This window comes from Loxodonta africana, chromosome 5 (assembly GCF_030014295.1).
Source record: "Loxodonta africana isolate mLoxAfr1 chromosome 5, mLoxAfr1.hap2, whole genome shotgun sequence".
Taxonomy (NCBI): domain Eukaryota; kingdom Metazoa; phylum Chordata; class Mammalia; order Proboscidea; family Elephantidae; genus Loxodonta; species Loxodonta africana.
The window spans coordinates 38,930,710-38,946,136 of NC_087346.1; the positions used below are offsets into that span (position 1 = coordinate 38,930,710).

Genomic DNA, 15,427 nt, shown 5'->3' on the forward strand with positions numbered 1-15,427 from the left:
AATCCCTCTGTATTTTAGAGATGCTCCAGAAAGCTAAGAAAATGATCCTACATTCCCTTTTCAGAATGTATTGAAAGGCTTAACCAAAGACTGTCACTTGACTTCTCTGCACCTTGATTCCTCACTGTGAAATGAGGTAGTAATACCTGCCCTAGCACATTTCTCCCCTTCCCCCACTATGGTACAGGTGGATCACAGCACAGCCTGGCAGAGGGGCTGAACACAGACTAAAGGCCAGCTGGCTCTCTGCTAACGAAGCCCAGAGTAGGAATACAGCAGTCTGTGGTGGGAGACCTTCTGTTTCTAATTCACCCAAAGTCTGCATCCCTAAAAGGCAGTGCTCTGAATGTGAGAAATCATGTATAGTGAAGTGCCTGGCCCAGAGTAAGCTCTCAATAATGAGGGCTGTAATTCTTAGGAACTCTGTAGTGTGCATTTATTATAATAAAGTCATGAAGCCTGTAACAAACACAAAAAGACAAACTAGTATTCATTTGTAATTCTTATCATAGGAAGGGCACACTTTTTCCCAACACTTGCAACATTGCCCTGGATCGATCCTACTGGATAAAATTCATAGAAGATGCTAGGATACAAAGATAACTGATATTTATAGCTCTGGTAAAAATTACTGCAATTGTTATTTAAGGATCATGCACACCACTGGGAAAAAACAGAAGCGTCACTGGTGCTATCAAGTTACAAAACAACCTTGAGTAGGAAACAATGATTTCCTTGATTAAGTTTTTTTAACTGCATTCAAATACAGAGTACCGCTTCTGACTTACCAGGGAAGAAAACTTGTGTTTTTTACTCTGAAACCATTTTCTTCTTCCAGAAAGTCCAAGTATTTAGCTCAATGTAACCAAAGTCAGGCATCCCACCATAGCGTTGGGTTGACATCTACCGGGCCCAGCTCTCCCCTCTGAGGCCCTAACAGGTCGTAGGACCAAGAGTTGAAGCCGTGCTCAGCAAAGAAAGACCGGATCTACAGCATAACGCAGCTGGGACCCCTCGCAGAGCTCTCTGCAAGGGGCTACTGGAGCTCAAGTCTCAGGTCGTTCCACACCCGTGGTCTTGCCCCTTGGGCTAGCGGGGCAGAACCTTGACGGGACAGGTAACAAAAGTTCTCCGCCTTGGCTGCAAGGTACAACCACCCATAAAGCTTTTTAAAAATAATGATGTCCACTGCCACCCTGGACCAACTTAATCAGATTCCCTGGGGATGAGGCCCGGACATGCGTATTTTTTTTAAAGCTCCCGGGGTAATTCTAACGCCAGGGCTGAAGGCTGCGCGCCGCGACGACCACGTGACTGTAGAGGACGCCTCGCCAGCCCGCCCTGTGGCTCCTCGGCGCGACCCTGACGCGCCACGCTCCTGCGCAGGCGCGCTTGGCCGGCCGCCGGCCCAGGTGAGCGGGCGTGCTCGAGCGCGCGGCTCCGCGACGGCACCGCCTTCTCGCCGGGGCAGTGTGAAGGCGGCGGTGGCGGCCCAGCCAGGCAGGAAGGAGGCGCGGACATGGAGCCGGCGGCGGCCGCCTAGCCCCCAGCCCGCGCCGCTGCCTAGGGCGCCCAGGGGTCTCCGTGGGGCCTGGCGAGGCCCGGCGCTGAGTGAATGGCTCCGCTCGTGCGGCCGCGATCCGCGCTCGCCCTCCTGATCCTCGTCCTAGCCGCCGCCGTCAGGTGCCAGGCTCAGGCCCAGACCACAGACTGGAGGGCCACGCTTAAGACCATCCGGAATGGCGTTCACAGGATAGACACCTACCTGAACGCCGCCTTGGACCTCCTGGGAGGCGAGGACGGGCTTTGCCAATATAAGTGCAATGACGGTGAGAGGAACCCGGGGCCCTGGGCGACTGAGGTCGTGGAAACGTGAGAGCGACAGATGCGAGGCAGACCTTGACGCTGCCCTTTGGCGGTGGAAAAACTTAACCACTGGTAGAATCTTCTCGTTCTCGTGATTGAGCAGTTTGGTGACAAGTTCACACCGTTGTTAGAATGCGGAAAGTCGCTCGCCATTCACTATTTATTTATTTTTTTGCAATTGCATGAATAGTGTGCTCGCCATTCACTATTTATTTATTTTTTTGCAATTGCATGAAGTTGCCTAAGAACTTGGTGACGTTCGAATTACCGTCCTGGAATGGGACTAGCTGTGATTGTAGCGTTCTGTTTTAGTGTCTGTAAATTAGTCAACTGAACATGCAAAAAGCAAACCTAGATTTTAAAGTCTGGCCATTTTAACTTTCTCGAGAAAATTGGCTTTGTTTTTTCTGCAAAGCTACCGAATATAAGTTGAGACCTTTATACAGACTTTTAGTGTACTCATTTGTTGAGATAGTTATCTTCTAGAAAATAGTTTGTTAGATTTGACAGTTTTCTTTCCTTTGGTATCAAGGACCCTTCCTTTTTGTTGGTTAATAGTTTTCATTTACTCTTTTCATACTTTTTAAACATTAGTCCTGTTTAAATCTGAGAACTTGTTTGGTGATAGTGTAGGTAATGAGTGTTTCGGGAAGAGATCATTTTTTTGAAGCACTTAATTTCTTGAATGTTTAAATATTTTAATAGCTCAGATCAAGTACGTAGGCTTCTCTTTGGAAATTCAAAATGGTAAGGTAGCATTTGGAAGATTATGTTTTCAATAAGATTAGCCAGAGTCTGTTGTTGCTGTTGTCAGGTGCCGTCAAGTTTGTCCTGACTCATAACAACCCTGTGTACAACAGAAAGAAACACTGCTCGGTCCTCTGCCATCCTCACAATCATTGCTATGTTTGAGCCCATCGTTGCAGTCACTGTGTCAATCCATCTCATTGAGGGCCTTCCTGTTTTTCTCTGACCTTCTACTTTAGCAAACAAACATCCAAACCAACAAACTGTTGTTCAATATTTTGCCCATAAAATCCTTCAATATTGTGACTTGAGACTTAAATTTTTTCTTCAGTTCTTTCAGTTCAAGAAATGTTGAGCGTGTTCTTCCCATTTGGTTTTCTAGCTCCAGGTCTTTGCACATTTCATTATAATACTTTACTTTGTCTTCTGGAGCTGCCCTTTGAAATCTTCTGTTCAGCTTTTTTACTTCATCATTTCTTCCTTTCGCTTTATCTATTCGATATGTTCAAGAGCAACCAACTTTCAGAGCCTCTTCTGACATCCATTTTGCTTTTTTCTTTCCTGTCTTTTTAATGACCTTTTGCTTTCTTCATGTACGATGTCTGGTCTTCGGTTATTAGTGTTCAATGCATCAGCTCTATCTTTGAGATGGTCTCTAAATTCAGGTGGGATATGAGCATTTGATGAAGCTGCGTATAAGCAATTGATCGTCTGTTCCGCAGTGGGTCTCTGGCCTTGTTGTGACTGATGATATTGAGCTTTTCCATCGTCTCTTTCCACAGATATAGTTGATTTGATTCCTGTGTGTTCCATCTGGCAAGGTTCATGTGTGTAGTCGCTGTTTATGTTGTTGAAAAAAGGTATTTCCAATGAATAGGCTGTTGGTATTGCAAAATTTTATCATGCGATCTCCCACGTTGTTCATGTCACCAAGGCCACAGTTTCCAAGTTCTGATCCTTCTTTGTTTCCAACTTTCAGGTTCCAATTACCAGTAATTATCAGTGCATCTTGATTGCATGTTTGATCAATTTCAGACTGCAGAAGTTGGTAGAAATCTTCAGTTTCTTCATCTTTGACATTAGTGGTTGGCATATACATTTGAATAATAGTTGTATTAACTGGTCGTCCTTGTAGGTGTATGGACAGTATCCTATCACTGACAGTGTTGTACTTCAGGATCGGTCTTGAAATGTTTTTTTGGCAATGAATACAATGCCGTTCATCAATTTATCATTCCCAGCTTAGTAGACCATATGACTGTCCAATTCAAAATGGCTAATACCAGTCCATTTCAACTCACTAATGCCAAGGATATTGATTTTTATGCTATTTCATTTTTGACACCTTCCAATTTTCCTAGATTCATAGTTTCTACATTCCATGTTCCAGTTACTAATGGATGCTTGCAGCTGTTTCTTCTCATTTTGAGTTGTGCCACATCAGCAAATGAAGGTCCCAAAAGCTTTACTCCATCCACATCATTAAAGTCAGCTCAGCTTTAAGGAGGCAGCTCTTCCCCAATCATATTTTGAGTGCCTTCCTCCCTGAGGGGCTCATCTTCCGAAAGTACTATCAGTGTTCCACTGCTATCCATAAGGTTTTCACTGTTTTTCAGAAGTAGATCACCGGGCCTTTCCTTGTAATGTAGAAGCTCCACTGAAACTTCTCCACCATGGGTGATCCTGCTGGTATTTGAAATACTGGTGACATAGCTTCTAGCATCACAGCGACATGCAAGCTACCACAGTACAACAGACTGATAGGCTGACAGACAAGTTGGAGAGCCAGGGTCTGGGTCTAGTTTAGTTAATCTGGCAGCTTAAATGCCAGGGAATTCAATGACTTAATGTTAAAACCAGATTGTATATGTAGATGAATTTAACAAGAACCTATATCATGTAAAAATGTGATGCCATCTGCTGCCTGTAACTCTCAAAATAATTTCTAGTTTTATGTTAATGAAGGTTGAGAATGAGCTATATCTTGTATGCTGTAAGGTGCTGAAAGGTGTTCAGAAAATTTTCACTGCTTCTTAAATTTATGCCTAAATGTTACAAGTCCAACATCCCCGTTCTCATCTTCTCTCTCAGCTGATGACCTTGATTGCTATTTCACCGAGGAAACCGAAGGAATCAGAAGAGAACTTGAACCAGCGTCTATGTCCGCATCCTCTACCTTTCCTACTAATAGGGACATGCTGTCTCCACTCCGGGCCACCCTCTCTATTTAGGCAGTGGAACACATCACTCTTACCACAGGATATGACTCCAGTAATTCTTTTCCTTGTCTCCTTCATCAGTGTTTTTATTCTCCGCTAAATCATTCCCAAAAGCATGCAAATATGCTATTGTTTTTCCTACCAACCCGGAATTTGTTCTTACCATGGTCTTCCCCATTTCAGTTTTTGGCAAGGAGTATTTTTTAGACTGGAAATACAAGAAAAGCCTGTGGATTTAGATAAAGCACAAAGGGAAGGAAAATAGAAGGACTGCTGTGCAACATTGAGTGAAACATCTTCCTAGTGTGAAAAGACTCTTGGGAAGAGGAAATTAAAAACCCACGTGCTTTTACCACCCTAGGCCTATATCAGTTGTCTCAGGGTGATAATTTTTGATCCTTGTGGAAAAAGGACAGATTCCAGAAATCTGGAGACTGGGAGAGGGGAGGTACAGGACGTCCAAAAAGTTGGACACGCAAGATAAATAATGTGTTATTTACACTTTCAGATAATAATATACTCAATTGTTTTCATTTCCAACCTCCGGACACTTTTTTAGGTGACATACTTCTAAATTTAATGCAATGAGTTCAATTGCTATCCTGAAGAAAAAATTCCAGTATTTTCCCTGTGTTCCAGACTTTTGGACAGCCCCTGGCATTTTTATTATTATATTTTAATAATGTAGACCCATTGCTGAAATGTCTGCCTCTAGACGAGTTCCTAAACAATTCAAAACATAGACTGTTATAATCCTTGATAAAAGAGAGCTTTGTGATGAAGCTTCAGGAGCCAGAATGGGTTCTGCATGAATATAATGCTAATCTAGCCTTACTCCCTTTCTGTGAAGAGGTTTCTAGTTTGGAAGGACAAAGAGGAACTGTAGATAAAATGTATACTTTCTCATAATAGTCCCATGAGAAATGTAGGCTGAATAAATTTAACTTCATGTAGATGAAGTTACAGCTAATTGAGTAGTCTGCCCAAAGGATTGGGCTAATGGCTGTGAAACTATGCCATATGGTATGTTTGAAATAACTGGGGATATTTCATTTTTAATCTGTAGGCAGAAGATTGATTACAGACAGAATTTGTTAGAAGGCAGAAGGACAATTAGTGCTGTTTGACGGTAAAATATGCTGTTTGCGTCGGAGACTCCAGATCTCAGGAATTACTCAGAAAGTAGTTGACTGGGATGTTAAAGTGATTTCTATATTAGATAAGGCGAGGTATTTCTGAAGTACTGTCCCACACTTAAGGTTTTTGTGGTGATGTCACCTTTCTCCTGGTTACTGCACCATAGGGGTGAAATTTATTCTCTGGGCTATTAGGGAATAATGGTATAGACAGTATCAGGGTCTACCAAGCCATCTCTACTGCTGACCTTTCTTTTAGCTGACAAAGGAGTATATTTGTGAAATGGCTAGTTGCAGTGGGGGGCGGAATGTGTGGTTCTGTAATGTCTTGTAATGGTATTAAGGTGATTAAATGATCATCGAATGGCCTTATCTTCCTTAGCTCTAGGCTCTAGTTTAGTAAACCTGTTAGTTAATGGTTATTGAGGTTTGTGTGCAGTGGTGAATGTGCTGAAGATTGGGAATACAGACCTTCTCTATAGGTTTTAACTGGAAAAAAAAAAAAAAAGTGTTAGAATGCAAGAAAACGGTGGATTTACCCTTCATACACATGGACCCAACCTAGCTTGTAACCTCTCATATCTCCAGAAGTCCGACAAAAGCTTTTGTATGTCTTATATGGCGCCAGCTTTCAAATAAAAATTGCATTTTAGGAACTGCCATTTATGTGCATGTTATAATATGGATATAAACTTATTGCCGTGGAGTCAACTACAACTTATAGCAACCCTATACGACAGTAGAACTACCCCATAGGGTTTCCAAGGCTGTAAATCTTTACAGAAGCTGACTGCCACATCTTTCTCCCATGGAGTGGTCGGTGGGTTCTAACCACTGACTTTTCGGTTAGCAGCTCGGCGCTTAAAATATAGGTACACATTTGTATGTATTCTACATTGCTTATCACAGGAAAAATTTTAAAAAATTAGGTAGACAAAATTAATATTCCTAATGCTTATTAGAATAAAGACACATACTCACTTCAGTCACCATTCAAGTAAATATTGAATATTTCCAAGGCTAATACAGCACATTGTGGAACTGTTTTGAGTATGCATTTTATTTCTATTGTATTCAAAAATTAAGGATCTTGTTTTTGTTTTATAGGATCTAAGCCTTACCCACGTCATGGTTATAAACCCTCCCCACCGAATGGATGTGGCTCTCCGCTGTTTGGTGTTCATGTAAATATTATTTTTTATTTGATAAGTTTTATGACCAGGAGGCTGTGTAATACTTTGAAAATGCAAAACTATCAGTATATTCTCAGGTTCATAAATAATTTTGCTTGTAATAGTGATCAGGCTTATTACATTCTTTTATGGCTAAAGGTAACTATATATTTAATAACTTCTAATAAAACTAAGTGGAGAAATGTTTATGTTTTAATCTTATGGATGTTAACACCATTTAAATTATATTTTCTAAGTCACAAACATGGCTTAAAAGTTTAGAGTACGGAAATAGTACTTCTTAGGGAAAAAAGGTATAGATAAAACATAGTATTTTCTAAGTTAAAACTAGGCCAAGTGGGATAGCTGTGTGTTGTACCTCAGGCTGGATCTGAGACAAGCGTTACAGAGAAAGTGTTTATGAGAATAATTCCTAGCCACAGGGCTTTATGCATGAAGTTATTTAAAACAATTGAAGATAAGCTGTGGATTTGAAGTAATGGTATCTTTGGGGAATAATGAACACTTAAATATTAAAACAAAGTGATTTGAGTTGTAAAAGCTCAAAAGCTATCAGTGACATTTCACATAAAATATGTTTTATTTTGGGGATGTTGGAACATAAGACAAAACACTTTGAAATATCCAAAGGCATACTTGTCTAACCCCTAGAGAAATCTTTTAATGGCATTAACCTTACCTTTCTGTTTTTAAAACTGTGTTTTGGACAATTGGAAGTTGTGTTTGTTACCGGCAGATAGCTGTGAATATTTTAACTTTGCAAAACAGGGGGCAGCGAGTTATGGCTGAAAAAGGAGTGACATGGTAAGTCTGAATGAGAGTAATGGGAAGATTCATGACATGGAGAATATTTGAAGACAGAAATGGATTTTGGAAATTATCTAGAAAGCAGTCCTTGTCATCTCTTTCTAAATCTTTTTGAGTGCACTGTTTCAGCAGAGAAATTTTGAGTTTCATTGACAAAAATCCACCCAAACACCTCTTTCAGCTGAACATTGGCATCCCATCCCTGACGAAGTGCTGCAACCAACACGACAGGTGCTACGAGACCTGCGGCAAAAGCAAGAATGACTGTGACGAGGCGTTCCAGTACTGCCTGTCCAAGATCTGCCGAGATGTGCAGAAAACACTAGGACTAGCTCAGCATGTTCAGGGTAAGGATGAGTACAAGTGTTTAAAGTGTTGTTGAATGCTTTATGTCTTAGTATAGGATTTATCAGTAGAAACCATTGTCTATATTTTATCTATGGTTACACAGCCCCTTCAATTTTCTGTAACCTAAAGTGGTTTGTAGTTGCAGAAGCAGAAAGTGTTAGAAGACCTTGCAGGGAGGATATGTGAGGCAGAGAGAAGAATTCATCCAACTAGTGCCCTTTGATATCTCTTTACTTATTCAGAGCCTAAAGTTTGAAACCCTGAATCCAGTGAACCTAAGAGTAGAATAAATTACACTGATTTGGAATAGGAGATTCTAAAAGATTTGAATCTCAACTTTGTCTCTGTGTATCTTTGGATAGGAGCCCTGGTAGCTCAGTGGTTAAGTGTCTGGCTGCTAACAAAAAGGTCAGCAGTTCAAATCCACCAGCTGCTCCTTGGAAACCCTGCGGGGCAATTCTACTCTGTCCTGAAGGGTTGCTAGGAGTTGGAATCGACTTAGTGGCAATGGGTTTGGATTTTTTTGTTTATCGTTGGATAGAATTCTTAACCTCTGTGAGCTTGGTGTCCTTATTTATAAAATGGGGAGAATGATAATACCCACCTCACAGAGATGTCATAAGGGTGAAATGAAAAAGAATTTGTGGAAATACTATGTCACTATTCAAGTATCAGCAGTTACAGCATTTCTTTCCTGTCAAGCCAAAGAATATATAATACCCTGAAATCAGAAGACAGAGGGCCATGGGAAGAGGCAGGAAAGGAAACTAATGTTTTTAAGCACTTTCCATAAGGTACTGTGCTAGATACTTTATGTATGCCCCCATTTGATGCTCATAACAACCCAATGAAGTAGGTGGTGGCATCCCCATTGTTCAAGGAAGAAAATTGAGGTAAAGAAATAAAATGCCCCAACTTACACACTGAGCCTTCAAACTAGGACTGTCTGACTCTAAAACCCATGTTCTGTCTATGACAGTATTCTTCATAGTCTCATGTTATAGATCTGATTCTGAAATCCTGAGTAATAACTGTCAGGAAGGACATCTCTTTTCCAGGTGAAGCTTGAACTTACATCCTCTGTATCCCCTTGCATGTTTTTGGCCAAGGTAAACTAGTTCTACAGCTGAAGTGTAGATGGATGTATTTTCTGTTTCCTCATATTTAATAGTTCTAGCCTCTACACTTCTGGAGTTGGTTGTGTTCCTTAATGGCACTCTCTTGTGGAGAACTTTGAAAATGTTAACGATTTTTTAATGAAATCAATGAAGTTTCTTCCATAACATGTTGAAGTTGGAGGTATTTAGACAAGTTACATTTCTGTAAGTGAAACATGTTAAGATAATCCCACTTGAGTGTTACAGGTTTCTTAGAATAAAAAAAAGTAAATGCATTACCTGTTTTTATTACAGTAAAATAAACTACCAGGAGAAAAACACCTTTGATTCTTACACCCCTCCTCACACCAGCCACATTTGAATATTGGTCAGAATTAGTCTGGATTGCATGAAGCGTTTTAAATGATGTGATCGGTTCTTAGAGAAGACATTGACCATGATTAAATGTTTTGAAGTTTCCTTTTTTGAACTTCAGTTCTTCTGCACCTTAAACATCTTTTCTTGAAATGCAGATTTAATAGTGTTATCTGGTATCTCTACTAAACCAAAACCAAGCCAAACCCATTGCCGTCAAGTTGATTCCAACTCATAGCATCTCTACTAGTGATTATATTTTTCATGTAAAAGGAAAGTTAACACTGATTAGCTGGTAAGTGCTATTGAGAGAGGCTATCATTTGTCTAGTACAAAAAATTAGATGGAGCAATTGAATGCAAACAAAAAGTAAGATACATGGTAAAGAGACTAAAACTTGTAAGTCTGTGTACAGATATGCTACCGGCTTGAAGGGTTTGGGATGACTTCATCTAGCACACATCGGAGCGCCCACTAAGGATGTGCAGCAGCGTGTAATACATGTAAAGAGAGAATGCATGGTTGTTGCCCAATAGTAACGGCGTTTCGTCACTTTGCAGCATGTGAAACAACAGTGGAGCTCTTGTTTGACAGCGTTATCCATTTAGGCTGTAAACCATACCTGGACAGCCAAAGAGCTGCATGCTGGTGTCGCTATGAAGAAAAAACGGATCTTTAAAGAAGATGCTGACAGCTGGAAACAGCAGATGAAGATGGAAGAATGTAACCTTTGACAAAGAACTAACGTTTTTACGTTATAAAGCTGCCTTATTTTGTAGATTAATTATTTTCAGACCTTACAAGACTTTACATTTTGACATTATAAGCTCAATCTAAAAAAAATTAAAAAAGGGGATGTGGTGGGGGGCGCATAGGAGGAATGGCATGCCTTCCCTCTCAGGTGTCTTCCTGAGAGTTGCTGCCTCAGTGTGCCAAATTGTCTCGACCCATCCCAGAGAGAGGTGTCTGTTAAGGGGAAAATTGTTTAAAAGAAAGCATCTGCAGCTCAGTTTTTGCAACTGTATTTACAAAAAGAAAAAAAAGGTCAAAATTAAAAGTTGATCATAAGATGCTTTCAACATTATCTTAATTGGAAATAGGGGGAAGTCCTCACTTAGAAGTATGTTTGTTTACTCTGAAATTTAAATATGTATATATTTATACCTGGAAGGATCTGACTTTATTTTTTCTCTATTTTAGTTGCACATAATATGCTGTTTCTTTATAACCCATTTAGTATATGAATAAGTGATGCACCTGTTAATGGCAGGACTATTTATATGGGCAAGAGTCCCATGTCTGTTTCTCTTTTATGATTGGAACCATCAGCTGGTAACCTCTTAGGGAACAAAACCAGAGCATGTAGGTATTTCATATTATGCACAGAAGGTGACATGAACAAGATTCAGAAGCACCAAAAAAAAACCAAACCCAATTCCGACTCATAGCAACCCTATAGGACAGAGTAGAACTGCTCCATAGAGTTTCCTTGGAGCGCCTGGCAGATTTGAACTGCCGAGCCTTTGGTTAGCAGCTGTAGCACTTAACCACTACGTCACGGTTTCCTTCAGAAGCACAGCCACTCCTATTTTATGAACCACTCATATGACAAATGTCATATTTTACTATATCCTTTGCCTACATGGGAAAAAATAAGAATTTAATGAAACAAATGAAAAGTTGTTGAACATAACACACATCAGAACACTATATGCTGTTATGCTTTGGTGTTTTATCCCTAGCACTTGTTCTCTCTCTTTTTTTTTTTTTAGTAATATTTTAATTGTTTTTTGGTGAAAGTTTACACAGCAAGTTGGGTTCCCATTTGACAATTTCTGCATGAATTGTTCAGTGACATTAGTTATATTTATTACAATGTGTCAACATTCTCTTTGTGTTCTGTTTGTTCCATTTCTTGTACTCTATAGTTTCCCTGCCCCCCATCTTCTCATCTTTGCTTTTGAGTAATTGTTGACCTTTTGGTCTTAAACAGATGGTTTTTAAGTAGAGCACTGATCTTACAGGTAATATCATTTATTTTGTGAGCCACTCTGCTGTTTTCACTCAGGAGCTAGGTTCAGTTCTGTGTTTAGAGAGTGTCTCAGGGCAGTAGTCTCAGGGAGTCCTCTGTTCTTCACTGTTCCAGTTTGTCTGGTGTTGTTTTTTTTTTTAAGAGTTTTTGAGTTCTGCTCCACATCTTTCCCCCATTCTGTCCAGGACCATCTATTATGACCCTGGTCAGAATGGTGACTGGTGGTAGCTGGGCACCATCTAGTTCTTCTGGTCTCAGGGTCAATGAAGTCTTGGCTCCTGTAGACTTGTTCCTTCTCTGAGCTTTTGGTTACCTTCTTCCTGTTTTGTTCCTGGCAAGTAGAGACCAGTAGTGTCTTACATGGCCGCTCACAAGCTTTTAAGACCCAAGATGCTACTTACTTCACTAGGATGCAGATCATGAGATTTGTGAACTATGTTGTGCCAGTTGACTGAGTTGTCCCATGAGGCTATGGTCCTGAGTTTTCAAACCCAGAAAACCACTCTTGGAAGGTGTTTGGTTATGTCTGAGGAGTGTCCATGTCTGTGTCTTCAATGAGTATACGTGCCTGCAGCTACTATCTGTATTTACATATACCTATAGGTACTTCTATGAGGAGCCCTGGTGGTGCAGTGGTTAAGTACTCAGCTGCTATCTGAAAAGCCAGCAGTTCAAACTCACCAGCCACTCCGTGGGAGAAAGATGTGGCAGTCTGCTTCTGTAAAGACTGCAGCCTTGAGCAGAACTGGAGAAAAATGGAGAACAAAATTCTAACTCACACACACACACAAAAAAGACCAGACTTACTAGTCTGATAGAGACTGGAGAAACCCCAAGAATATGGCACCCAGATACTCAGTAATGAAGTCACTTCTGAGATGCACCCTTACAGCCAAAGATTAGACAGGCCCATATAACAAAACGAGACTAAATAGGCAAGGATGAGAAGGCAGAAGGGGACAGGAAAGCTGGTAATAGGGAGCCCAGTGTCAAGAAGGGGAGAATGTTGACATATCGTGGGGTTGGCAACCAGTGTCACAAAACAGTGTGTGTATTATTTAATGAGAAACTAGTTTGCTCTATAAACTTTCATTTAAAGTACAATTAAAAAAAATTTTTTTTAATTGCAGTGTTGGAAACCCTATGTAACAGTTTTACCCTGTCCTGTAGAGTCACTTTGAGTTGAAATTGACTTGATGGCATTGGGTTTGGTTTTGGTTGGTTTATAGATACTTCTATCTGTCTGTTCTCACCGATGTATATACCTGTACCTACCTGTATACCAATATGCCTATACCCATCCATGTGTGTTCATTCATTTTTACTTTGGTTGTGCTGTCCTCACTACATCCACACTTGGTGCCACTTTTCCCATTACCAAAAAGAATTAGTCTCTACGGTCTAAGGTGTACTTTGCTCTCCCTTCTCCCTGCTAACCAGCAATGAACATTAGTTTCTATATATCTATTATCTTCTTATAATAGAAAGATCATACCTAATATTTGTCCTTATATGCTTGGCTTATTTCACTTAACATTATGCCCTCCAGGCCCACCCATGTTATATTTCAGGACTCATCATTTTTCTTTATGGTTGTGTAGTATTGCATTGTATAAATGTACCACAATTTGCTTGTCCATTCATCCATTGATGGGCACTTCGGTTGTTTCCATTTATTTGCTGTTGTAAATAAAGCAGCAGTGAACATGTGTATGTCTGTCTGTGTCCTTATTTTTTTGGTCTCTAGGGGTGGCATAGTGGTTAAGAGCTCAGGTTGCTAGCCAAAAGGTCGGTAGTTCAAATCCACTAGCCACTCCTTGGAAACCCTGTGGGGTTGCTATAGGACGGAGTAGAACTGACAAGTTAAAATTGACTTGATGGCAATAGTTTGTTTTTTTTTAGGGTATATACCTAGGAGTGGAATTGCTGGATCATAGGGTAGCTCTATTTCTAGTTTTTGAGAGAGCGCCGTACTGTTTTTCATAATAGTTGTACCATTTTACAGCCCCATCAGCAATGGATAAGGGCCCCAATCTCCCTACATCCTCGCCAACATTCGTTACCTGTTTTTTGTGCTGTTTTAGCTGGGATAAGATAGTATCTCATTGTAGTTTTGATTTACATCTCTCTAATGGCTAATGTTCATAAATATCTTTTCATATGTTAGCTGCTTGGGTATCCAGTTCGGTGACGTTTCTGTTCATGTCCTTTGCCCATTTTGATTGTTTGTCTTTTTGTTGAGTTGTCAAAGTTTTCCACAGATTTTAGAGATTAGACCCATATCAGATAAGTCATTTCCAAAGATTTTTTTCCCAGTCCAGTTTGTCTAATTTTGGAGCCCCAGTGGCACAGTGATTAAGAGCTATGGCTGCTAACCAAAAGGTCGGCTGTTCGAATCCACCAGCCGCTCCTTAGAAACCCTGTGGTGGGACAGTTCTCCTCTGTCCCGTAGGGTCGCTATGAGTCAAAATCGACTTGACAACAGGTTTGGTTTTGATTTTTAGATTATCTGTTTACTCTTGGAATATAGTCTTTTGATGACCATAAGTTTTTAATTTTTATGAGTCCCATTTATTTCGTCTTCTATTTGTGCATTTGTTGTTACATTTGTTATCCTATTTTTACAGAAGATAGGGTAGCATAGCCTAGCACTTGATCTTTATAGTGGATTCTGGGATACTTTTACAAGACTGTAACCTTTTACTAGTAGTTTAATAAAAACTGTTCTCGATGTAATCCCTGTGGAGTCAAAAGGGATGGATACAAATGAAGAACACCAAGGTCACACAATAACTATGAGCCCAAGAGACAGAAGGGGCCACATGAACCAGAGACTTACATCATCCTGAGACCAGAAGAACTAGATAGTGCCCAGCCACAACCGATGACTGCCCTGACAGGGAGCACAACAGAGAGCCCCTGAGGGAGCAGGAGATCAGTGGGATGCAGACCCCAAATTCTCTTAAAAAGACCAGACTTAATAGTCTGACTGAGACTAGAGGAATCCCGGCGGTCATGGTCCCCAAACCTGTTGGCCCAGGACAGGAACCATTGCCAAAGACAACTCATCAGACATGGAAGGGACTGGACAATGGGTAGGAGAGAGATGATAATGAAGAGTGAGCTACTTGTATCAGGCGGACACTTGAGACTGTGTTGGCATCTCCTGTCTGGAGGGGAGATAGGAGGGTAGAGAGGGTTAGAAACTGGCAAAATTGTCATGAAAGGAGAGACTGGAAGGGCTGACTCATTAGGGGGAGAGTAAGTGGGAGTATGGAGTAAGGTGTATATAAGCTTATATGTGACAGACTGACTTGATCTGTAAACGTTCACTTAAAGCTCAATAAAAATTATTAAAAAAGAAAAAAGGGATGGATACAAAAGGGCAAGATACGAAGAACAACCCTTTATAGTAAATCTCTTAATAATTATTAAGATGTATAAGAGCAAAACCAGAAAACCTTGGCTTACTCTGAAAATGTCTGAATGTTGAAAACTTTTCAGCCCCTTAGAATGCTCAGCTTTGTTTCTGTACTGTCCTTTGCTTACTGCTGGTTGTTTGACTTTCCTTAGCCCAGGATCCCAAGTCATTTATCTTTTTGGTAAA

General features: G+C 40.5%; 1 protein-coding gene across 1 annotated transcript; it reads left to right on the forward strand.

Moving 5' to 3' along the window:
* Positions 1 to 1,556: 1,556 nt before the first annotated feature.
* On the forward strand, positions 1,557 to 13,529 carry PLA2G12A (phospholipase A2 group XIIA). The gene is made up of 4 exons (XM_003410396.4): positions 1,557 to 1,829; positions 7,076 to 7,152; positions 8,150 to 8,315; positions 10,349 to 13,529. The coding sequence occupies exons 1-4, from the start codon at positions 1,616 to 1,618 to the stop codon at positions 10,465 to 10,467; spliced, it is 576 nt and encodes a 191-aa protein (XP_003410444.1). The 5' UTR covers positions 1,557 to 1,615; the 3' UTR covers positions 10,468 to 13,529.
* The last annotated feature ends 1,898 nt before the right edge of the window (positions 13,530 to 15,427 follow it).